This window comes from Vulpes vulpes, chromosome 2 (assembly GCF_048418805.1).
Source record: "Vulpes vulpes isolate BD-2025 chromosome 2, VulVul3, whole genome shotgun sequence".
NCBI classification, from domain to species: domain Eukaryota; kingdom Metazoa; phylum Chordata; class Mammalia; order Carnivora; family Canidae; genus Vulpes; species Vulpes vulpes.
The window spans coordinates 42886421-42912404 of record NC_132781.1 but is presented as its reverse complement, the minus strand read 5'-3'; the positions used below and the strand labels follow the sequence as shown (position 1 = coordinate 42912404).

The 25984-nt window shown below is 45.0% G+C and overlaps 1 protein-coding gene across 3 annotated transcripts in view; it reads left to right on the top strand.

Moving 5' to 3' along the window:
• The window catches only part of PHF12 (PHD finger protein 12), a 42173-nt gene that overhangs the window by 13849 nt on the left and 2340 nt on the right, over positions 1 to 25984 (top strand). For all 3 annotated transcript variants that reach the window (XR_011999751.1, XM_026016064.2, XM_026016065.2), the window contains 11 exons: positions 8587 to 8659; positions 11236 to 11629; positions 13188 to 13308; positions 14759 to 14891; positions 17168 to 17332; positions 20392 to 20550; positions 21151 to 21946; positions 23184 to 23309; positions 23973 to 24116; positions 25047 to 25145; positions 25895 to 25977. Coding sequence is in view for 2 of the 3 variants with exons in the window: in XM_026016064.2 (XP_025871849.1) it covers positions 8587 to 8659; positions 11236 to 11629; positions 13188 to 13308; positions 14759 to 14891; positions 17168 to 17332; positions 20392 to 20550; positions 21151 to 21946; positions 23184 to 23309; positions 23973 to 24116; positions 25047 to 25145; positions 25895 to 25977 (2293 nt within the window). In the remaining variant the exon portion in view is untranslated. The remainder of the gene's footprint in view (positions 1 to 8586; positions 8660 to 11235; positions 11630 to 13187; positions 13309 to 14758; positions 14892 to 17167; positions 17333 to 20391; positions 20551 to 21150; positions 21947 to 23183; positions 23310 to 23972; positions 24117 to 25046; positions 25146 to 25894; positions 25978 to 25984) is intronic.

Below are 25984 nucleotides of genomic sequence, written 5' to 3'. Positions count from 1 at the left end.
CAGTAGTGGGCTGCAGCCTCATTAGTGAATGAAAGAGGCATTCTAAATTAAAACTGGACTTCATCCTTTGGCTGTGAATTGGGTTCATCTGGCTCTGGGCTTTGAATCTCTGACATGAAGAGGTCTATCAATGCAGGCATCACAGCTGGGGGCCAGGGTGTATGTAGTTTTCTCTTCCATGATTCTGGAAATAAACTAATCTAGACAGCCCTGATCAGAAATAGAGTCAAGCCATTTAAATTTGTTTATGGGGGTCTAGATGTTGGAGTCCTGTTGCAGGGGTTGGCTTTAGGAGTTTTAGTTTTAAAAAATTAATGCCAGGGCTCCTGGATGGCTCAGTTGGTTAAATGACCGATTCTTGATTTCAGCTCAGGTCGTGATCTCAGTATCATGAGATCGAGCCCTACTTTGCGCTCTGAGCTCAGCACAAGACCTGCTTGAGATTCCCTCTCTTCTGACTCCACCGTCCTGCATGCATGCTTTCCCTCTCTCTCTAAAATAAGTAAATCTTTTTTTAAAAAAGTAATGCCTTTGACCAGCTTTCTAATTGGTTTGTGTACAGATGTTACTGTTAATGGTTTATAGGCCCTGTCAGGCCTCACAGAAAGCCACACCAAACCCTGAGATGCATATCTTTCAGTTGTCCAATCTCTGTGGATTTAGAGCTATATTGTTATGAACTATTTTATAGCTAACAGAAGGTCTTTAAGATCAGGTAGTTGTTAAATAGCAACTTAGAAAGCAGTGAATGTCACTTTGTGGCCAGGAATTGCAGGCCAGGGCTTTTTAACAAATGATCTGAGAGGAAACCTCCACAGCAGTGAAGATGGATAGATATTCTCTGCAAAAGCTCTGTCCTCACAGGGTACTCTCTAAAGAGCTACCAGTTTTCTAAGACAAGCCAGCTCTCATGCACATTCCAGGACTCACCTTCCTTTCTATGACTTGGACAGTTCTCAGAAGGAATCTAAAGGCTCATACAGGGCAGCCCAGGTGGCTCAGTGGTTTAGCACCGCCTTCAGCCCCAGGGCCTTATCCTGGAGACCCCAGATCAAGTCCCACGTCAGGCTCCCTGCATGGAGCCTGCTTCTCCCTCTGCCTGTGTCTCTGCCTCTCTCCCTGTGTCTCTCATGAATAAATGAACAAAATATTTTAAAAAATAAAGGCTCATACACTGTTGAGTTCTAAATGGACATAAAATACCCATTCCTAGGAAATTGTCACCACTCCCTGAACTTTCCTTCTTCATGTAGTTTTTCAAATATAGAAATACACCTTCCAAAACTATAATTTCCTCCTGAACCCCTTGAGATCCTTAGTATTGCTGTCTTTAAAGGATCACTGACTGAATTACCATTTGCTGAATAGTTCTGAATTATAGAAAGAGAGGAGGGAAAAGGCCACTGTCACCTTCAGTTACCAAGAAACCAAACTTCTTTTTTTTTTTTTTTTTTTTTTTTAAAGAAACCAAACTTCTAAGGCTGTTCATTGAGCCCAGCATCCATGCACAGTTGAGTCTTGTATAGGTGTTTATGGTGGGTTCAGTTTGTAGTTGATTGTATGTGGTCTTGTTGTCAACTGTCCTTTTCATGTTATTCTAGCCTATGATCCCTGAGAGTAAGGACCTTGTCTGAAATCTCACCACTTAACACATTGCCATCCATAAAATAATTAATTATTCATTAAGTGCTTGACTGGACGAATGACTCTGGTCCTCTCTCCCCAAAGGCCATTTCATGGTAGAGTAGATCATAACTTGTTTGCTTTGTGTCCTTCCTCTAATGTGGTACCTATAGCATGGCATTGGTAGTAAGCAGGGGGAACTCAATAAATATCGACTGATGTAGAAGGAAATGCTAGACTTTGAGGTTAAAGAAGACACTTTGATGGATATTCCACTGTTCCTCCCAGAAATAAGAGAATTCACAAAGGTTTTTTAGAAACAGCTTGGGCTCAAGATTTGAGAGAGCCAGGAAACTGATTTGAGTTCTAATTCTGCAACTTAACTGGCCCCATGGCTTTAAATAAGTCCATTTTCTCACCTGTATGATGGGAGTAAGAATTCTCACAGTGTGCTGGTGAAGATCAAATAAAAACATCTGTGAAAACACTTTGAATTGTAATACGCTGTGTAGATGTAAGATGAGATTATCGCTATGCTATTTCTAGGCTTTAGTGATTAGGAAGCATATTGATGTCTTTACAAGCAGCACTGGCTCATTATAGTGTCCTCATGGTTTTCACTGCTGAGTAGAGGAAACTCTGATAGAGCATTTCCAACATTACCTGACTTTTAACTTTTAATGATTTCCGTTTATAGAGAATGGCCCTCAGCATCTTGTCTTCATTGATATATAGGGATAAGAGAGAACTGAGACAAAGCCTTCTTTTTCTTGACAGATGTATTATGATTTAAAGACTCTGGTATGTATATAATTGTTTCAGAGCTGCACAATAAAGGGAACACCATTCTTATAGGGGGAAAAGCTTTGAGATGGGAAAGTCTTCAGGATGTGTATGGGAGTGTCCGGAGGCTGCAGAATCTCCTTTCTCCCTGGAATCCTTTCCCTTTTGGCAATATTTCTGATATAGAACAAAACTAGCTGTTTGCAAAACAGCCTCTTTCTGAACTAGTTTGTGAGCTTATTACTCCAACAATCTAGCTTTCCTGGATTTATTTCATGAATTGTTTTAAAGATACAGGTTATTTGAGTTGAAAAACTACCTTCTAGATAGCTTGAAAGGAATTGCTAATGGCAAAGAGGAAACATGGAGAAAGCTTTATGATAGGCAATTCTTGTATTCCTGCTGTATCTGTGATGATCATTTTCCTTTTTTTATTATTTTATTTTTTAAGATTTTCTTTATTCATTAGAGATAGAGAGGCAGAGGTAGAAGCAGGCTTCCTGCATGGAGCCCGATGAAGGACTGGATTCCAGGACCCCAGGATCATGACCTGAGTCAAAGACAGATACTAAACCACTAAGCCACCCAGGCATCTCTATGATGGCCATTTTCTAGAAACAGACTTTCCTTCCCTATCCATCCTATCTTACATACTACTGCCTTCTCAAAATACCATGTTTTCAAGTTTATTTCAAGATGCACATTCTATCTCAGAAAGCAACAAAATCTTAACTAGGCCTCACTCTTAAGTGTTCTGTGCTCATCCTGGAGACAACACTCTGACTTTCCTGTGCTATTCCCTAAACTCAAAAGCCCTCATCAGACACTTTAGGGCAAACAAAAAGAGCCTGTGGCCATAATTTAGGATTCTGAGAAATGAATGTTCTTAAACTTTATCTCTAAAAGTGATCCTTTAAAAAAAAAAATAAAATAAAAAAATAAAAATAAAAGTGATCCTTTAGAAACCAACCAGAAGTACTTTTAAGAGCCTCTTAATAAAAATTTTAGGCATTTGACCCCTGTTTTCAGAAAAATAAACAAGAAATCAAATTGTTTAAAGAAGGTTTTAAATGAGTTGGGGGTGGTAGTTCAGTGTGAAGTTCAGGTTTGCAAGTGTGGACTTTGACTCTCATGTCTTATTGTTTTGTAACTTAGAAAACAAATCATTTCATGAGTGATTTAACCACCAAAACAAGTGCCTACCCAACTGTATTGCTGCCTCGTGACTTTGGAGGCATTCACTTCCTAGAAGTCCGTTCTTTAGTGTTGCGCAGTTTTTTATTTTTATTTTTTATTTATTTTTTTATTCATGAGAGACAGAGAGAGAGAGAGGCAGAGACACAGGCGGAGGGAGAAGCAGGCTCCATGCAGGGAGCCCGAGTGGGACTCGATCCCTGGACTCTGGGATCACGCCCTGAGCTGCAGGCGGCGCTAAACCGCTATGCCACCGGGGCTGCCCTTCCGCAGTTTTTTAAAGCTTTATTGAATACCTAGTATGTGTCAGACATCTTGCAGAGTGTGAAGGTACAAAGATAAGTAAGGCATAGAGAAAAGGAATCGGATGCATAACAGTTTCAGTACAGTGTGGCACAGAAGTGCTGTAGGGAATCGGGCTTCAGGGGAAGTCTTCCTGGAGGTAACATCTGACTTGAGCCCCAAAAGATAAAGAGTCCACTGGGTAAAGGAATGAAGGAAGGCCCAGCTTTTGTGGTTGTAGGTAGCACCTCCAGAACAAACAGACATGCAGTGGAAAAAGGATATGACTGTGTGGGGAGCCACCAGGTTATTGATGTTGAAGAAAGGTGGAGGACTCTGGCCTCAGGGGTCCTTTTTTTTTTTTTTTAATTCATGAGAGACACAGAGAGAGAGGGAGGCAGAGACATAGACAGAGGGAGAAGCAGGCTCCATGTAAGGAGCCCTGTGTGGGACTCTATCCCGGAACTCCAGGATCACACCCTGAGCTGAAGGCAGACGCTTAACCACTGAGCCACCCAGGCGTCCCTGGCCACAGAGGTCTTAACTGACAATATAGGAGCTTGAACTTTATCCTATAATGGTTAGGGTAGGGGTGATACTGAAGAGCTTTTTAATTAGGAGGGTGATGGGACACCTGGGTTGCTCAGTGGATGAGTGCCTTTGGCTCAGGGCATGATCCCAGAGTCCTGGGATCAAGTCCCTTATCAGGCTCCCCTCAGGGGAGCCTGCTTCTCCCTCTGCCTATGTCTCTGCTTCTCTGTGTCTGTCTCACGAATGAATAAATAAAATCTTTTTTAAAAAATTAGGAGGGTAGGGATCCCTGGGTGGCGCAGCAGTTTGGCGCCTGTCTTTGGCCCAGGGCGCGATCCTGGAGACCCGGGATCGAATCCCACATCGGGCTCCCGGTGCATGGAGCCTGCTTCTCTCTCTGCCTCTCTCTCTCTGTGTGACTATCATAAATAAATAAAATTAAAAAAAAAAAAATTAGGAGGGTAATAAGGTCAGAATTTTGTTTTAAGGGACAGCCCAGCAGTTGAGTATCTGCCTTCGGCTCAGGGCATGATCCCAGAGTCCCAGGATCGAGTCACACATCGGGTTGCCTGCATGGAGCCTGCTTCCCCCTCTGCCTGTATCTCTGCCTCTCTTTTTCTGTGTCTGTCTCACGAATGAATAATAAAATCGAGAGAGAGAGAGAGAGAGAGAGAGAGAGAGAGAGAGAAAGAAAGAAAGAAAAGAAAGAAAGAAAGAAAGAAAGAAAGAAAGAAAGAAGAAAGAAAGAAAGAAAGAAAGAAAATTTTGTTTTAAATAACTCATTCTGCCAGCAGGAGTTGGGGCTAGATTGAGGGAAGCATGAAGAATGGCCAGGAAGCCTTTTACATCTTGGTAAAAGATCTAAGCTCAAACTACCTTTCCTTGCCCTTTTCTGCTTTACATGTTTGGTGGAGAGTATCTTGGTACAAAGCCAAATGGGCAGATGAAAAGAAATGATGAGAAACAGAATCAGAAGTGACAACCTTTTCAGGGTTAGTTTTAATATGACAGCTGCTGAAGCATAGCAGAGTCTGTAGGCCTTTGCAGATTACATGCATGCATTTCATTAGTTTGGATGTAGCCTGTGCAGAAATCCATTAGAGTGAAGTGGGAAGACTTTACAGGTGACATTCATCCCTGATCCTCTAGGGTTTGAAGACCTGTCACAGCAGGCCAGTGTGCCTCCAGTTTTCTACTTCCTAGTAAGGATTTCCTGAGATTGACCAAGGAAACTGGAAGGAAAGAAAGCCAGGACCTGTGATGGCTTGGTGGACATCCCGACATGTATACTCAGAGTTCCAGGGAAGCATGGCAAAGCAGGAGCTAGGACAATTTCCAAGCCAAATGCTCATTTAGATAGTCTGCCTTTGGTTCAGGTCACAATCCTGGGGTCCTGGGATTGAACCCCATGTCAGGCTCCCTGCTCAGTGGGAAGTCTGCTTCTCCTTCTATTCCCCTCCCAGTGACTCCCCCCCGCCCCCCAAGTCATGTTCTCTCTTTCAAATAGATAAAATCTGGGGAAAAGAAAAGAGCAGTGTAATATTAAGCCCTGGGACTTTAAGAAGAGTCCTTCTATTATTCAACATTCAGTTATTACCTTTTTTTTTTTTTTATGAAAAACTTCCTCCTTAACATTCCAAATAGGTGACCCCAGGAACCAACTACAGGAATTCTTTAGTGTAAATGTAGCCTCATTCTGTATAACAGAATTTCTAATTCTGTATGCCTGAAGTGAAGTCTCAATTTGCATTTCTAATAAGTTCCCAGGTGATACTGATGTTTACTTCTGATCTGGAGACCACACTTTGAGAACCACTACTGTATAGACATTAGAAATGTGACTCTCAGAAAAAAAAAAGAAATGTGACTCTCCTGGGATGCCTGGGTGGCTCAGCGGTTGAACATCTGCCTTCAGCTCAGGGCATGATCCTGGGATCCGGGATTGAGTCCTACATCAGGCTCCCTGCAAGGAGCCTGCTTCTCCCTCTGCCTGTGTCTTTGCCTCTCTCTGTGTGTGTCTCTCATGAATAAGCAAATAAATCTTTTTTAAAAAAAAATGTGACCCTCCCAAGGATTTCATATCCTATATATGGTTCTTGCTGTAACCTTAATGGAAAGTAAGGCCTGCCCTACACAGCTCTAATTCTGATTCAGTACTGACTTACTGAGTGACTACTGTGAGCACAACCTGTATTTATTAAGCTACAAAGAGGGAAGAGATCTATCTAATCCTTGTCTCTGTCCTTCTAATGAAAGAAATAAAAGAGGGGCATCTGGCTGGCTCTGTTGGTAGAGCATGCAACTTTGGATCTCAGGATTGACTTCAAACCCCATGTTGGGCATATTTATAAATAACGTTTAATATATATAAATTTAGGGCAGCCTGGTTGGCTCACAGTTTAGCGCCTCCTTCAGCCCAGGGAATGGTCCTTGGAGACCGGTGATCGAGTCCCACGTCAGGCTCCCTGCATGGAGCCTGCTTCTCCCTCTGCCTGTCTCTCTCTCTCTCTCTCTCTCTTTCTCTTTCTCTCATGAATAAATAAATATTTAAATATATGTATGTGTATGTATGTATATATACACATACGTGTGTATGTATATGTGTATATGTGTGTGTGTGTGTGTGTGTGTATATATATATAAAAATTTAGGGGTACCTGGATGGCTCAGTGGTTAAGCATCTGCCTTTGGCTCAGGTTGTGATCCTGAGGCCCCGGGGATAGAGTCCTGCATCGCTTTTCCATCTGCCTATCTCTTCCTGTGTCTTTCATGAATAAATAAGCTCTTTAAATAAATAAATATATATGTATTTTTTATTTATTTATAAATAGTTCAAGCCCCACGTTGGGCATAGGGCTTCCAATATATAACAAGAAATAAGAGAACTAAGGTGCCTGGCTGGCTTAGTCAGAAGAGCATGCAACTCCTGATCTTGGGGTCATGAGTTTGAGCCCCACATTGGGTATAGAGATTACTTAAAAATAAATAAAACTTGAGAAGAAAAAAAACCTGTCACACAAGGGAAAAAACTATGCAGCCCAGAGGTCCAAGATGTCCAAGTAATCCAGGAAGAACATACGGAGGAGCTGTACTCAGTTATCTGTTGCTGCATATAACAAACTACCCAAAACTCAGTGGCTTAAAAACAGACCCTGGTTATTATCTCGCACAAGTCTTTGGGTTGACTGAGCTCACTGAGTGGTTTTTCCCTTCAGTTTGGTGCTGTCTGAGACCACAGTCCTTTAGAGGCTCAACTGAGCTGGCATGGTTCAAGATGACTTAGTCACCTAGCAGTAGTTCATACTGGCTTTTGGCTTGGAGTCCAGAGGAAGCTGTTAATTGGAGTTCCTTAAGTCTCCTCTGTGTGGCCTCTCAGCGTGACAGCAGGGCTCTGAGATGGAACATTCCAAACATGTAAAAATGGAATCTGCAGGTCTCTTAACACCCAGACTCAGAAGTTATATAACCTGGTCACTTCTGCTGCATTCTATTAGTCAAAATAAGTCACAAGGCAAGCTTTATTCAAAAGGAAGGAAATGAAAAAAAAAAAAAAAAAGGAAGGAAATGGCCTACCTCTGGATGGTAGGAGTAGCAAAGAATTTGCAGCCATCTTTAATCTACTATAGGCTGATTGAAGCAAGTTTTACAGGATTAATAGAGTTTTAACAGGCACAGCTTTCAAGGGGGAAAGTGCTATAGAGAAAGAAATAGCAAGTCTTCTATTTGACTAGGGGGAAGGGTACCTGAAAGGCTCCTGGGAAGATGGAATGGGACTGTGCTACATGGGGCTCAGAAAAGCAGGTGGAAGAGTTTTTACATTAACAAACTTTGAGGAATATGGAGGATCTAGTAATGATTTTAGCATGACACAGTTTGGGAATGATTCTCAAGGTTCCAAATTAGTTCTTTCTATCTTTCCCTCTAAGCCCAGTGTTAATAGCTGTGGCTTTGGCTTCTCTTTCCAAGATATGGGAGGGGGTCCTCACTCTTTAGGGTTATTATAAATGATACTAGCTAACCATTTTGAAGGAAAAGAGAGAGAACCCTAGTAGTGTTGCAGGACCGGCCAGAATAGGAGTCAAGGGCCATGCGGCCTTTTGCCAGACCCAGCTAGGCTTTTTCCTGCTGCATCAAAGGTTAGTACTCAGTCTTGCCCTTGTCTTTTCACCACAGTAACCCTCCACTGAGTGAAGAGATGTTGCCTCCTGGGGAGTGGATGTGTCACCGGTGCACTGTTCGCCGAAAGGTAATAATGCTGCTTTCTGAAGGCTCTGCTCAGAATGCCAGATCTAGAGCACTGATATTCTAGAGCTAAGATGGCCTGGCCCTGAAGGCATTTTCGTCCCTTCTTCTTGTCTTTTCCAGCCCTGGAATCACCCTAACTCTCCCCATGGTGACTGTTTGGAATCCAGTAGGGCCTAAAATCCAAACATGAGCTGCTGAAATGGGCAGAAGAGGTGTGTTAATTTACCGAGCCATGTTCATTCACTAGTGACAGGAGTAGGCTGATAAGTGGCCTGAATGTGGCAGCTGTATTCATTGACTGAAACTGGCTGAGAAAAAACAAGGCTGCTTCTCCAGCTTAGTGGAGAAAAGATTCCCCTCACCCCAAGGCACATGTCACTGGTATCCAGATGCTTGAATCTAAGTGTATGAGGGACAGAGAGGACTTTGAACATTTTTGTACCCCAGGTTACCTAATCCCTCTTTAACTCCCCTTCCCTTGGCCTTGATAATTCAGTACTAGCTTTGAGAACATGATTTTCTACTTTGAGACCTTTTGTGGGGTGCAAAAGCTAAATTCCTCTTTATCAAAAAAAGGAAGTAGGGTGTGTTTCCATCCAGATTTTGATACCCAATCCTCAAATTATAGACTATGGATTAGAATCTGGAGCTACTCTTAGTCTGGAGTTGTAAACCATCTCCTTCCCTCTCCCCACACTCGTTACACACCAAGGAACTTGCCTTTGTTGTGACATCACCTCTATTTTCCTGGCCTCTGAACATGATGTCACAATGAATGATGATTTCCTTGGTTGCAGAAACAGGATGAGATAATTCAGAAATTGTGGTTTATGTATGTAACAGTTTTCAGCCTTTTAGAAGGTAAATAGGCAGACATTTCTTTTTCAACATGTGTACAAAGGTCCTGTTAAAAGGCAAGGCAAAGCCAAGTCAACCACTTAGCCTCCGCTGTAGTTTGATATCTCCTAAAGTGCACAAACCAGGCTGTCCTCCAGCCTGTCCACCTCTCAAGATCTCTTTGTATGCATCCCCAGTTAGGTTAGAAGAGGGCCAGTTAGGTCAGAACTCCTGCTAGCTAGGAGGCCTTTCAGAAACTTGCCTCTGAAGAAACTGGACATGAAAGGGTTAGGAATAGTGAAGCCAGGAAAAGAGGAATTAATATTATTTTGGTGCCCATTATATGCTGGGTATTTTACATATGTTGTCTCATTGAATCCATACAGCCATCTGTAGATGCTGGTGGTAGTATCTCCATTTTAAAAAGAAGAAACTGAGGCTCACAAATGTAGAATAACTTTCCCAAGGACTCAAAAGAATTAACAGAGCCAAATTGCCTCACTCCAAAGCTCTGTTACGTCTTCATCAGCTTTCTAGAACCAGAGCTGCTTGGTGGGGATAATAGTAGCTTTTTTCTAACATACTGTGCTTTCCCTGAAATGCCGCTCTGACCTCTTGCCTACCAGTGCCAGGTCTGCCTTTTCCAACACCACTACCTCTATCCCCCTTTTGCCTCCTATAGTTATGCTGAAGTGGATTGAAACAATACATCCTTTGAAAGGGCCTCAGCAACCTCTGATGTTCGGGTCCTGTTCCTAGTGGAGGTTGGATCTTCCTCCAGCTCAGAGCCATCCCTTTCATACGTGTGACCCTTTATCTCCATCATATCTCTGAAAGGAGGAGAAGAAAGGTTTTACTAGTCTTACTTTACAGACAGAAATTCCTGCACACCAACCTGAGTCACCCAGGGTCATAAGGAATCGTTGGCAGAACTGGGACAGATCCCAGGTATCCTGACTGGAGACCAGTGTTAAACCTTCATTTGACCACCCTCTGGAGTCCTAGAGGAAAATGTAATACAGGTCATCCAGTCGTACTGAATAAACATAGTCTTTTTCCATTTCTCCACCTTCCCATTTGAAGAAGTGTCCCTTTCAGAGTTCTAGTTAAACTTGAAACATTGAAAGCCACCATTCTTGGACACTGTGATCACTGGAGAACTACTTTCCACATACCACCCATCCACCTTGTAGTGTAGTTTCTTTCCATGTCAGCACCCAACCTCCCTGGACAAGGAGCTCTGCTTGCCTCTTTTACTTTTTACCTTTGCTTTTGCCGACTTTATTTGGAGCAAAATTCTTAAAACCATTCAGGAGGTCAGAATGCTCCAAGGCAAACAACAGTGATGTTGAGTCTTCTTGTTTTTCTCCTGTTCTCACTTAACCTAAATTTATTCTCACTGTGATAACTTTTTATCCCTTAATCTCTGTACTTTGTATGGAGATAGTGTGTATCATATGATGACTTAGAGTAAAAGATGTATGATAAGTGTGTATAAGTATTTCTAACTTCCCCTACTGTTTTTTGATCCCATCCTGCTATAGTTTGCCAGCTTTAGTTTAGTTCAGCTATAGTTTTGCATCTTGAACAGGCTGGTGTTCCAAGTCCCCAGGTGGATGAGTCTGTGACATGTTAGAGAATTTCATAATTTTGGCTAGTGGTTTAGCAGGACTGTATAGTATTCATCTCTTTCTGTCTTGTCGTACTTTATTTGATGGGCCTACCTGTTTGTTTGCACAGAAACGAGAGCAGAAAAAGGAGCTGGGCCACGTCAATGGACTGGTGGACAAATCTGGCAAACGGACTACATCCCCCAGCAGTGATACTGACTTGTTGGACAGATCAGCCAGCAAAACTGAACTCAAGGCTATTGCCCATGCCCGGATCCTGGAGAGGAGAGCCAGCCGGCCTGGCACGCCCACATCCAATGCCAGCACAGAGACCCCCACCTCTGAGCAGAATGACGTCGACGAGGACATCATTGACGTGGACGAGGAGCCAGTGGCAGCAGAGCCAGACTATGTGCAGCCTCAGCTAAGGCGGCCCTTTGAGCTGCTGATTGCTGCCGCCATGGAGCGGAACCCTACCCAATTTCAGTTGCCCAATGAACTGACTTGTACCACTGCACTACCAGGTTAGCCAAATTGTTATGTCCCCTCCCCTCCACCCCACCTTCCCCAAAAGACTACCGTCCAGCCAGAGGGCAGTGCTGCCTATGTGGTCACTGTACACAGTCATTCTCAGGTTCCTGTTCTTTGTTCTTTCTGGACATCTTTGAAGATTTTAGGTTATACTGTGCCTATTCAGTTTTTTTATATTCTGCCCTTCAGGGTATTACTTTTTTTTTTTTCAGGATATTATTTTTTAAAAAATATAAGTAATATATTCATATGGTTGAAAAGCCAAAAAATATACAAAGGCTTAAAATGAAAAATTTCCCTTCCACCTCTGTCTGCTATTTGCCTGGTTTCTACCTTTCTACCCCTCACAGATAACCAATGTTTGGTTCTTGTGTATTTCCTTCTAGAATTAATTTGTGCCTATATAAGCAAATATAGATATGCTCAGTATTTTCCGTCTAACTAGTTTACTCAATATACTGCTCTACACTTTGCTTTTTTTCACTTCACAGTATGCTCTAGAGATCTTTCCATATTAATGTAGACATTCCTCAGTTTTTCTTAGCGGTTCCCTAATAGTCTATAATATAGATATACTATAATTTGTTTAACTAATTTCCTATTAGTGGACATTCAGGTTGTTCCTACTCTTGTTACTGTAGATAGTGCTTCAACAAATAATTTTGTAAATACATCGTTGTGTACATGTGAGTGAGTGTATCTGTAGGGTAAATTCTTTTAAAGTTTTTTTTTTTTTTTTTTTAAGATTTTATTTATTTATTCATGAGAATACACAGAGAGGAGAGAGAGAAGCAGAGACACAGGCAGAGGGAGAAGCAGGCTCCATGCACGGAGCCTGATGTGGGACTCGATCCTGGGTCTCCAGGATCACACCCTGGGCTGAAGGCAGCACTGAACCGCCTAGCCACCGGCGCTGCCCTGTAGGGTAAATTCTAATGTTAGAATAACTCAGTTATAACTATGCATTTATAGTTTGGTAAGATGTTACCAAATTGCCTATCGTACCTTTTTTTGTTTGCTAAGTCCTGTCTTCTTGATACCACAAAGCTTCTAGACATTATTTTCTTTTTCCCAGAGAAAGTGAAATTGGCAGTCTTAAGAATCTTGGTCAATCAGCAGGATGCATATGGAATCAAAGCCTTTCTGATTTCTGTTAAAATGCAGTAAATGCAGATAGCCTTTTTCCTCTGCCACCTCCGTAGAACCATCTTTGTTGACCATTTGATGTAGGCACTTTTATTCCTTAGGTTGCCAATATCTAACAACCTAAGCTTCTGACTGCTTTATGTTTGCAAAACATAAAGATGTGTTTCTGCCCCAGAGCAGGTGACTTCTGACCATAGTTCTGATTTCTGTCTCAGTGTTCCTTTTCCTACCTTCCTATTCCTTTTTCCCTTTGAAATCAGCCCAGGGGGTCTCAGAGAGAGACCCATGTCTAGGCCATGGCACATGCTTTTACTGAGATCTGTTCTTTTACTTACTATTGTTTCCATATCCCAGACTAGGAACTCGACATCCAAGAAAGCTCAACACCATCAATTTCTCTTCTAGGTTCTAGCAAGAGGAGAAGAAAGGAGGAAACCACAGGGAAAAATGTTAAGAAGACACAGCATGAGTTAGATCACAATGGTCTTGTTCCCTTACCAGTCAAAGTCTGCTTCACATGCAACAGGTATTTTTCTTCCATCCTGAGGGCTCTTCTCTGTAGTCATCAAATGATGTTTTTTCTCTCTTCTGTCACCTCTTCCAAAACCTGTATGTTAAATGTGGACAACCCATATCATGATGACATGAGTACAGAGACTGAGTGGTCAATTGACCAGAATCTTGACTATCTTAACAACAAAGTCCCTAAAGTACCTTAGACTGTGTTTATAGAGGCTTGGATGAGAAGAGTTGGACTTAAACAGAAGTGGGAGATATTTAGACTAGCTAGGAGGAGGAAGTCTGGCCAGCAGAAACACAGGGCCCTGGAAAAGGCAAATAATTTTTTAAGTCACCAGAGATGAGTTTAAAAGTAGTATAAGTATCCATGGTAGCTAATATGCATCAGACTGGATGACTTCCAAAAGCCTCCAGGCTGCCCCAGTTGTAGCTTTCCTGAGACACTGGTTTCCTTCAAATAGGATCTCCTCGGTGACAGGAACCAGCTGCTTCAATTACTGAAGCTGGACTTAGCGGCCTGGGTGACTTAGAAGGGCAGGATAGCAGGAGAAAATAGCTATCAAAAAGAAATGTGCCAAAGAAAAAAAGGAAATGTTCCACAACAAAAGCTGTAGGGAACTGGATAGTAGAGCAGCAGAATTCTGAGCCAGGCCCAGACTAAGGTTCCAGTGCATCTCAGGGACCCAAGGAGTATCATAGTTACAAGTCATAACTGGTGTTTGCTGAAGCTCCTCCCTTAAACTTGTATACACACAAACACATTACAGAATCCTTTCCTGGCACAGCTCTCTCTCTCTCTCTCTGTGTCATTTTTGCTGAGTGCTTCATGTAGAAGAGAAGTCCTTTCTTGCTATATAGTATAAGACTCTAGAAACACTGCTGGAGATTTTTTTTTCTTTTCTTTTCTTTTTTTTAATTTTTATTTATTTATGTATTATGGTCAGAGAGAGAGAGAGAGAGAGAGAGAAGCAGAGACACAGGCAGAGGGAGAAGCAGGCTCCATGCACCGGGAGCCCGACATGGGATTCGATCCCAGGTCTCCAGGATCGCGCCCTGGGCCAAAGGCAGGCGCTAAACCGCTGCGCCACTTTTTTTTTTTTTTAAATGAGGTAGTTACTTTCTTTTCAGGAGTAGAAAGATCAGAACAGAGTTGGCTATCTTCCCCTTGTGGGTACTGAGCATTGATCATTCCTGCTCTGACAGCCACTTTAGCTCTACTCCAAATAAACATTCACTTCCCCACAAGACACATTCCTCTTAAAAGAGAGAATAATGGAGAGCCTGGTGGTAGCCCCCAACCTCATCTGTCTTCCTAAACCATGAGTGTAACTGATCACTAGAGGGGAGGCTCTGGGAGGATGTTGTAAGGATTAGGGAGGAAAGGCTGTTCCACAGAGCAGAACTGGTTTGAATTTTCCCGTTTTGCCACAGAAATGGCCTACAACCGTTTTTTGCAGGAGCTGCCGTGTGGCCCCTCTCATCCAGTGTGACTATTGCCCCCTCCTGTTCCACATGGACTGCCTCGAGCCACCGCTCACTGCCATGCCCCTGGGCAGATGGATGTGTCCGAATCACATCGAACATGTGGTGGTAAGTACAGCGTCACCCCTTCAGTTTTCTCTGAGCACAGCTGGGGCATGGACTGATTCAGGAGAAAGCATACTACGGTCAGCTCTGTACCAGAGTTCACTATAATCTCTCAGATGCTGGATTCTGCAGACCATCCTACTCAGTTCTGATTCTTTTGACATGCTTCAGCTATGTGTTTTCCCTTTACCCACAATGCCTCAGTTTATCTGTTCAGGCAGACTTGGTTGTTTATGCATAATTTCTTCCACAGTGAATTAAGCAGCTGACGTTACAGCTCTAAAAGAGGGTATGTTAGATCCAACTTATGGGAATAAATGCTCTCATGGTAGTTGCTTCCGTATTTTCCTCTTATTTTTAGAGGGAACAAACTAAGAAACTCTAAAACATCTATCCTCATATCTCAGGAATTATCACAGGCAGTCAACTTCCAGTAACTTGGGAGAGTTGATGAATTGGCATGATAACAGTGTTCCAGACAGACAGTTATTGCAACACCTGAGGCCCTTTCCTGTCTCTTTAGTTTTTGACACCCACCTTGTCATGGTACATAATAGATATTCAGTGAGTAAGTTGTTGAATGAATGAATGGTGTGAGGGTCCTTTTATCTTCTCTCTCGGGAGTCTTGGGTGCATTTTCCAGATGCTACCAGGGGCTCAAACAGAACTGTAGTTTGCTATCTCCGAAAGAGGCTTAAGCTTAGTCCCTTTTATGCTAGATGCTAAGAACAGTCATTTACAAGGTTGAATGGGTGAGGGCTTCAGAAGAGCAGCTCCCTCCTAAGAGTAGCCTTTCTAGATTAAAAAGATTATTGTTGGGGATCCCTGGGTGGCTCAGCAGTTTAGCGCCTGCCTTTGGCCCAGGGCGTGATCCTGGAGACCCGGGATTAAGTCCCACAACAGGCTCCCTGCATGGAGCCTGCTTCTCTCTCTGCCTGTGTCTCTGCCTCTGTGTGTGTGTGTGTGTGTCCCTCATGAACAAATAAATAAAAGTCTTTTTAAAAAAAATTTTTTTAAAGATTATTGCTTACGAAATTGTCTATCAGCTTATAATAACCATGGATGGATTGTCTTTTGACCCTTAGCATGACAGTGTACTCCTCACATTGCACCAAAGGACCTCAGTTACAGACTTGCACACTTGGGCAAAAATGTTGCTTTGGCCTCTTCATTTGGCTGACACTGCTCAGAAAGGTTTATCTAGGAGGAAGCTTCTCTCTGAGGCTCAGTTATGAGTGTTTCATTTTGTCCCCTGCTGAACCAGAGAAAAACAACCGTAAGCTGTGTGCCCAAATACGAATCTTAAAGGGCAGCTTTCCAACAGATGAAAAATTAATTAGGCAATTTTTTTTTATTAGCTGCGTAGAGCTTTTTCCTACTTTACTAATTAGGAACCTGCTGTGGAGATCTTTTCTTTTGAATTAAAGTGTAGTGGACTATAGAGCCCCTGGATGGCTCATTCGGTTAAGTGTCTGCCTTTGGCTCAGGTCATGATCCCAGGGTCTTGGGATCGAGCACCCACAGCAGGCTCCCTCCTCCAGTGGGGCATCTGCTTCTCCCTCTGCCCTCTCCTTTCCCCTCCCTCCCATAATTAAAAAAGAAAATTAAAGTTTAATGGACTCTACAGACGTAGAAGAGGAAAAGTGGCATAGTGTTCATATGCCTTCCATATGCTCCTGCATAAAATTCTTTCTTTCCCTCCCTTTCGCCTCAAGAGCAGTCCAGGCTTTCCACCTCCTCTAGAGCAGGACTGTGATATATCCAGATGGACTCACTAATATTCCGTGGTATGTTGGAAGAGGAGTAGGGCAGGTGTACACAGGATTCTGTTGCTGATCCCTGTTCTCAGCCAAGCTCCTATTTAGGAAACTGTCCTGCTTCCTTTGGGAAAAAAAATCCCTTCTAGAAAGAGAGTCTGGGTCTCAGGGGCCAAGGCCCACATCTCCTCTGAAACCTATGCTCCATCGGGTACACTGCAAAAGGTGGTGTGAACTGTCAGAGACTGAATTTAAGGGGCTAATTTGCGATTTCCTATCCCCCTCAAGCCTCTCCAGAGGATAGAAGATACTAGTTTTCCCTTGCTAGACCAGGCAGGGCTGAGGGAGAACATCTTATCCATGTTCCCTGGCCATCTGACAGAAGTGTTTTGACATACCAGCCCCTGACAGAAAGAACCTATTTGGCCCAGTGCTTCTATATTTTGAACCTAGAGAATAGAGGTGGTTGGGAGGGGATGCCTTTTGAGGTTCATTGCAAGAGGGTGTCTGCTTTTTTCCTAGCTGAACCAGAAGAATATGACACTGAGCAATCGGTGCCAGGTGTTTGACCGTTTCCAGGACACCATTTCGCAGCATGTGGTCAAAGTGGACTTCCTGAACCGAATCCATAAGAAGCACCCTCCTAACCGCCGTGTGCTCCAGTCAGTCAAAAGAAGAAGCTTGAAGGTAAGTCCCAACCTGGTTCAAGCAGGATGATGTGAGCTCTGATTGTGTTCATGGGATAGACAGAGGATCATGGGCCCAAATTTATGGACAGGAAGACTGAAGCCCTGAGATTTGTCTGTGGTGTCTCAACAAGTAGTGAATGTGTTTTCATACTTGAGGATGGAGTTCAGGATTATGAAGGCCAAACCCCAAACTCTACAAGTCTCCGGTTCTCCTGAAGATAAGTGCTCTTTAGCCCCTTCTGTCAAACAGATGTGCTCTATTACCACCCCGGGCCTGGCGCTCATGCTATCTGTTCCTGGGAGATGGCCCCTTTCCCAGAACTGCCTAGTGGGGTAAAGGTGATAGTGATGAAGCAGAGGACCATGTGGAAAGTGAGGAGCTATCCCAGCTGAGGAACTTAAGAGGAGAATGACTAAAGGAGAGTTAAATCTGTTTTCCAGGCTGCTAGTAATATATCATGAATACTCCAAAATTGTGGCCTTGCTGTAATAATATCTAACATGCATTTAACAGTTGCTAAAGTGTGTCCACAGGGATAGAAAAAATTCCTTTGTTTGAAAAACGTTTAGAGGTATTGAGGCTGTCTTCATAAACCAATCAGTTCCCTCATTCATTTGACTGAGAGAGCCCAACACTATTATTACAACATGCTTGATTTTTTTTCTCTTCTGAAATAATCCCACAGGCAGTGCTGTCTTTGGAGACCAGCAATTCTCAAATATGGCCACTTGGTGGCAGCCGCGCTCTAAATCACTCACTCCACTCCCTTCACTTCCAGTGGATGTCAGCACCAGCAAAATGCTAACTGTTGGAAATTGTAAAATAATCTCTTAACTGTGTAAATATTTATACTTCAATGCAAACACCAGTTTCCAAAATCAAATCAAGGTGTTTCCAGTTGGGGGTATTACAGAGGTGGCATGCCTTATACCTTAGTGAAACAGATTTGAAAGTAATCTAAACTGTATAATTCCCCATGTAGATTTGGAAGAGAGCCTGGTGGCTGAAGTGAACAGTCCAGGAGGCCTTGATAAAATCCTGTTGCTTTAGAGCGCCCCCTCCCCCTACCTACTTTCCTTCCTTTCTTTAAGACAAGTCGGGGGGCAGCCCTGGTGGCTCAATGGTTTAGCGCAGCCTTCAGCCCAGGGCATGATCCTGGAGACTTGGGATTGAGTCCCACGTCGGGTTCCCTGCATGGAGCCTGCTTCTTCCTCTGCCTGTGTCTCTGCCTCCCTCTCTGTGTGTGTGTCTCTCATTAATAAATAAATTTTAAAAAAATAAGACAAGTGGGGGGCAGAGAAAGGGAGAGAGAGAGAATTTTAAGCAGACCCCATGCCCAGCACAGAGCCCAACATAGGGCTCAATCTCCCAAATCAGAGATCATGACCTGAGCTGAAAACTTGACCAACTAAGCCACCCACGCATCCCCCCCGCCTCCTCTTTTTTAAAGGTTTTCCTAGTCTTGAGGGAAATCCAAGGACATGAATTGCCTGAAACACATTTTTTACTTAGACAATTTGAAAATGAATTGAGGACTATAGCAGCACAGGGCAGTGATGGAGAACTGCTCAGGCTCTGTCATGGAACATCTTTATCATTGATGTAGAGCAGTGCAGCAAATTTGGCTTAAGAACTTTGTATTTTAAAAAAAAAAAAAAAGAACTTTGTATTTTGTTGGGGATTCCTCTTCCTGCTACCCCTTCACTCTTCGCCAGGGGGCAACCTCAGATTTGCCTACCATTCCATTCCTCCCCCTCCCATTCCTAGGTGACCTTGGATAAAACCATGGAACTGGCCACCACTGTTAATGGTGCTGACTCTCAATTCCATACGCCTTGCCTTTCTCCTCATATCCAGACTGCTGTGTGCCTGCTCATCCCACAGACACCTCAGTCTCAACTTGCCCAAGACCAAAGGTGTTCTGCCTCCAAATCTGCTCTTCCTCTTGTATTTCCTGTTTCAGTAAATGATCATGATTGCCATCCAGCCCCCTCAAACCAAAATTCTGGAAACCATTTTCAGTTCCTCTTCTTTTATCCTCCATAGGGACTTGGTCACCAAAGCTGTTCTCCACATGTTTTCCAGATCCACCAAGTGCTTCCACCTCTCTGCCTTATATGCTGCTCCCTTACCTTCAGTTACCCTTTATCTGCCTGGAAGTTCTCAACTTCCATGGCTCAACTCAGATATTGCTTTCCTGCGACATCTTCCCTAATCCAGAGTTCTGTCTTCCCAAGACAGACATGAGCACTCTCCTCTAATGTTTTTAGTAGCTCCTTAGCCACACTGCTATACTAGGTCCCCTTACACTGCTTTGTAATGTTTCTGTGTTTATCTCCCCAACTAGACTGTGCACTCCTTGAGGGCAGAGCTTTTATTCATCTCTGGATCTCTAGGGCTTGGTACAGTACCCAGACTCAGGAGATGCTCAGTAAATGTTGGCTGAATGTATGAATGACTCTTTGCTTGTGTGGCTCTTTCATTCTTACATGGTTAGGATTCCGAATGTGCCTTTTGTCTTTGTACTACAAAGAGTTCTTCAGTTGTTTCATCAGTCATGAATGAATCGGTGAAGAAAACAGACATTGATAGAGTGCTTATCACCAGCCAGGCCTCATGCTGAGCATTTCCACTGTGAATGTGACCTCCTTTAACTTTTTACTTCTCATATCCTGCTCACTCAACTCCCAAACTTGCCGCTGAGCAGTAAGAGCCTAGAGTCCCACTCTGAAACTGTGTCTAGTGTCTGTCTTACACTTCTTAGGCTAAAGCAGTGGTTTTGTCTTCTACGGGCCTTAGACCTTGATAAAGAAGCAGGGTATGGGCAGGGCGCGTGCCTGCTGTTTCTAGCTCTGTTCCTTCTCAGGCTAATGCGTGTGTGTCTGAGGCACAGGGCAGTTGCAGCCCACTGAGCCTGCTTGTCCTAGTGGACCCCAAAGTGCATGATGGTCCCGTGGGCATCAGCACCACAAATGGAAGAATGTGGCCAGGGCAGAATCACCTGGCGTGTTGGCACTATCTCCCCTCTCCTTCCTCCTTCTTTCTGTCCTAAACAGGTTCCCGATGCCATCAAATCTCAGTACCAGTTTCCACCCCCTCTCATTGCACCTGCGGCCATTCGGGATGGGGAGCTGATCTGCAATGGGATCCCTGAGGAATCACAGACGCACCTTTTGAACTCTGAGCACTTAGCCACCCAGGCAGAGCAGCAAGAGGTGAGTGAAGGTAGGGCCGGGATTCCAAAGCCAGTCTCCTTCCGTCTCACCTCAACTGAAGTAGTCTCAGTGCTGTTCCCATCCCCATCTTCTGCAGCCCCACCCCCACACCCTCACCCCCTGAGAGTTGAATATTCCAGAGAGAACTTCTGGCCGATACTCTGAAGTAAAAGAAGTTACAGAGTCAACCAGTCTGCTTCTCTCCATGGGTCCCCCCATGTGCTGTGAGACTGGCAGATCTGTCTTGTAGAAAGAGATGAGTAGACTCATAGAGAGGGTAGGTGGTAATGCTGAGCATATAGCAGTTGCTTAGGGTACTTGCTGAATATTGGTTCACAATATGAACCTTAGAGGCAGAGCCAGACTGAGAACCCCAAGCTCTGCTGACCAGGGTGTTGCCTGCTGAGTGTACCAACAAGTCTTGCTTGGGACTGGAGGTGGAATCCTGTCAGAAGTCAAGCACACTTTTTCTGGGCATTTGCAACGGGACCTTGGAAACAGTGCTTATCAGCCATGTGGTAGCCCTGGCCACTGGGGCAGAAAGGACCAGCGCCTCCCAGGCCTCTCACCCTCCTCTCCTCTCCTCTCCTTCCATTGCAGTGGCTCTGTAGTGTTGTTGCGCTCCAGTGCAGCATATTGAAACATTTATCTGCTAAGCAGATGCCTTCGCATTGGGACTCTGAACAGACAGAGAAGGCTGATATTAAGCCTGTTATTGTGACTGACAGCTCAATCACCACCTCCCTGCAAACAGCTGACAAGGCACCTACACCTTCCCACTGCCCCTTGTCCTGCCCCTCAGGGATTAGCACCCAGAATTCCCTGAGCTGCTCTCCACCCCACCAGCCCCCAGCCCTAGAGGACATCAACTGCAGTTCTTGTGTGGAAAAATCCAAGAAAGCCCCCTGCGGGACTGCCAACGGGCCAGTGAGCACAGAGGTGAAAGCCAATGGCCCACACCTCTACAGCAGCCCCACTGATTCCACGGACCCCCGGCGACTCCCAGGCGCCAACACCCCCTTACCAGGCCTCTCCCACCGGCAAGGCTGGCCCCGGCCCCTCACGCCACCAGCGGCTGGGGGGCTTCAGAACCACACCGTCGGCATCATTGTGAAGACAGAGAATGCCACTGGCCCCAGCTCTTGCCCCCAGAGGAGTTTGGTTCCTGTCCCAAGCCTGCCCCCTTCCATTCCCAGCTCTTGTGCCAGCATCGAGAACACCAGCACTTTGCAAAGAAAGACTGTCCAATCACAGATAGGACCTCCGTTGACAGATTCAAGGCCACTGGGCTCACCCCCAAATGCCACCCGGGTGCTCACTCCCCCCCAAGCAGCAGGAGATGGTATCTTGGCCACAGGAGCCAACCAACGATTCTGCTCACCAGCGCCATCATCAGGTGAGTGCTGCTCAGCCTTGGGGTAATTTGGAGTCCTTTCATGCTCTTCCTGGCAGTTAAACTTCAAAAGACACTTATATTCTTGTGCATATTTCAGAGGAGTTTGATCACTCTATTACTTGCCCTCCCCACATTTATGTGATAGAAGAAAAACACGATAACTTGTCCCCGTTTTATTGGTGGGTTTGCTTAGGCTCTGAAAGTTTAAGTGATTTCTTCTAGGTGGCCCACTGAGTCAGTGGCAGGATTGGAACTATGGCTGGGTTTCTTGATTCCAACTTCCCACACCTTTCAGACTTAGTCTTCTTTGTTTTTTTGTTCCATCACCTTAGAGGAAGGCAGCTGCTCTCTGGAGCCACTGGGACCAGCCTGAGGTGCTAGGTGATAGCCTCTGTGTTTCAGGATCCACACCAGAGAACTAGATCACACCTGATCTAGATTCTCAGAGCCCTCTCATTTGAAGGAGCTTCTGCATCAGGAAAAGCAGGGGTAGAAAGCAACACTGCTTTCAGAATAGCTGTAGAGTGGCATGCCCACAGAGGTTGGTCTGTCCCAAAAGCTCACCCTTTGGCCATGTCCAGAAAGGCAGCCCCCTGTATTGATACAGGGGACTCTCAGCTGTCCCCAGTCAGCACTCCAGACCTCGAGATTGCTGACCCCAGCATCTGAACCAGGTTTCAGATGCTGCTGGAACCCCCTGTGGTCTCTCCTGTCTGAACTGAAGCTGGCCTCCTAGTCAGCTGGGAGTCTCGGTAACCAGGTGACTGTGACTTCTCTGCATGGGGGCCCCTGGTCCCAGGATGGCCCCTACCCTCAGGCTCTTTTCCTGTCCCTGTTAACCTCTTAATACCAACCTGGATAGATTTTGCACCCTGTGAGTCGAACTTAAGGAGGCAGGAATTGAAGGGGCAGATACCACTTATTTCAGTGAATGGAGGCAGCAGGGAGGTAGTCATGGCCTAAAGAACCAAGCTGCCCCACCGCATTCCCCAGAGCAGTTGATTGCACTGGTTCTCAGTGCTCTGGAGACTCCTGCGTGCCCGGGTGCATTGTCGTTCCATCTGCCCTTCCTCACCACACATTTTTAGCTCTAGGAGTTCCAGAGCCTATGGGGTGAGAATCAAGAAGGGAACATCACCTTGGGTCCGAAATCCAGACCTGTCTCAGCAGTGGGGGATTGGACCGGTGGGTTTCCCCTCAGGCGACGTAAGTAACAGTCTTCCTGCTCCGTCCCCAGATGGCAAGGTCAGCCCCGGCACGTTATCCATAGGAAGCGCTTTAACCGTACCCTCTTTCCCAGCCAACTCTACTGCCATGGTGGACCTCACCAACTCACTTCGAGCATTTATGGATGTTAATGGAGGTGAGTGAGTGAGCTGCTGCTCTGCCACCAGCTGCTGTGTGAAGGTGCTGTCCCCGCACAGCATCAAGCTCATTTCAGAAAGGAACAGAAGGGCTGCCTCATCTCCGAGGGCTGGGGAGGTGGGTTCAGAAGGAAAGCCCTTCCTACCTCTGCCTTCTACATGGCCATATACATATAATCAAAGGTGAAAGGAGAGGGGAGAGCAGAGCCAAGCTGAGCCTGAAGGCAGAATAAAACCAGGAGGGCCTTGTTCCCAAACTTAAAGAGAATGGAGGCAGAGCTTGTCCTTTGAAGAGAGGGTGGGTAGAAAATACATGCCTCAGTGTCAGACATCCAGCATCATAAACCACCCCCACCACCCCCACCCCCGCCCAGCAGGCAAGTGGTTTTTCTTTCTCTGCCTTTCTAGGACCACGTGACCTAAAATCAAGCTACCCACCTGCAAGAGGCAGCTGCACAGGCTGCTCCAGGGCCCATGTCTCACTGCAAATGGCTAGTGGGATTCCCAGCTCTGGATCCTTAGGCCACTTTGTACTCCGCTGTCCGAGAAAAATCACTTGGCTAGATTTTAGAAATGCTAAACTATTTACTGTATGACCCTCACCTACTTCCACATTCCATTTCCTCCTCAGCTGCTTTTTAATCTTTCTCTTTGGTTAATAGAAATCGAGATAAATATGCTGGACGAGAAGCTGATCAAGTTTCTGGCCTTGCAGAGAATACATCAGCTTTTCCCCTCCCGGGTCCAAGTTTCACCGGGCAGTGTCGGGGCACATCCGCTGGCTTCTGGAGGGCACCACACAGAAGGTGCGCATGCACACACCTGCCACCACAGCATACCATCAGATATCTTTTCTGTATGTGAGCAGCTATTTCCCCTCCATGAGGAATCTCAGTTTTCAGTACCTCAGTGCTCCTTGTTTGCCTTTAATGGGCTTAATAAAGCACCATGGTTTCTTTCCCCAGAAAACAGGAACAAAAAGGCAACCACAGCTTTCACGTCAGACTCAGGGAAGTCTGAGCTATAACTTTCTTTCATGCTCATCCACCCTGAGACACACATAGCATCTATAAGTGCTTTTGGGTATATGTGGTATGCTTTCTGCTGAACTGCTTTCAAATATATGGGTTACAAAGGTTTCCCAAAAGGGAATTTTTTAAGCTCCCTTTATGGTTAGAAGCAAAATAACAGCTGGGCTAGGGGCACCTGGCTGGTTCAGTCAGTAAAGCATACAGCTCTTGATCTCAGGGTCATGAGGTTGAGCCCCATGTTGAGCATGGAGCCTACTTAAAAAAGAAAAGAAAAAAAATAACAGTTGGGCTGGCCTCCTAGAAATTCTTCCCAACAGTTTAAGTGCTTAGGATATTCCTTAGAGCATTAACCTTTAATGAGCCTTACTGACTGAAATTGTGTGGTCCCCAGACCAGTAGCATCAGCATCATCTAAGAACTTGTTGGAAACGCAGTGCTCAGGCCCCACCTCTGACCCACAACATCAGAACATTTCACCCTTGAGTTCTGTGACCATCTTCAAAGATGGTCCCTCTTACCCTGTGTTGACAAATGCTCTGGGTGGGGGAAGAGAGCATCACCCTGAAGCAGCCCAGGGTCCAAGGTGAGTTTGGCAAGATGACTCCTATCTAGTGGGATTATTTTCTCTACTAGGTTCTTTCGGTTTCTGTTTGGGTCTCAGGTCCTGAGTTTCTGAATGATGCTGTACCTGTGTTTGTCTTGTAGTACAAAGAAAGGAAGTACAGGCCCGAGCTGTGTTCTACCCTCTCTTGGGGCTGGGAGGAGCTGTGAACATGTGCTATCGAACCCTCTACATTGGGACAGGTGAGCCAACTAGAAGAGGCAATGAATCTGTTCAGCCCTAAATACTAACACACACCCCCCTTCCCCACAGAGGCCAGAAAAATGGGTGAGGGAAACCCTCTTCAGGGCTGACTGGTTTAACCCAGCAGATATTCAGGCAAGAGGGACTAAGAAAGGAGATTGCCAGCTACTTGTCTTCTCTGGCTCGAGCCCTTTTGCTTTGGGCCCAGCATGACCTCAAGAGAGAGGAGTCAGCTCTGACTGCTGCTCAGGGAGGCATTTTAAACACGCAAGAAAAACCCAAGCAGAGGGCACATACATTGTCCTGGAGGTCTTTGAAAGAGTGATGGGGCTCACACATACCTAACCCTTACTCAGTCCTGTATCCTGTACACAGGGCCTGTCAGATTAGCCCTCGGCCTACAAATCCCCTTTCTCTCCAACAGTCGGATCTATAAACCCTACACCCTGTGTTGTGCCCTCAGGGAAATAACCCACCGTCCTCAGGCACTCACTCTTCCTTTCTGGGCAGCAGCCATGTGTTCTAAACGAGATCAGCTGGCAGGGACAGCTATTCTTTAGAAGGGGATTGGAAAAGAAACCAGTTTTATTCAAAAATACAAGGAAGAGGCCCTGAGCTAGCTTTCTCCTGAGGTCTTATCAGTCAGTGCCTATCCCAAAGCTCACTCCCTGCCACCCACCTTCCCCCTACACACACACCTTACAGTCTGTTCTCTGCCTTCCTTTGCCTCTACTCCTGCCACTTGCAGGAGCTGACATGGACGTGTGCCTTACAAACTATGGTCACTGTAACTACGTGTCCGGGAAACACGCCTGCATATTCTATGATGAGGTGAGGG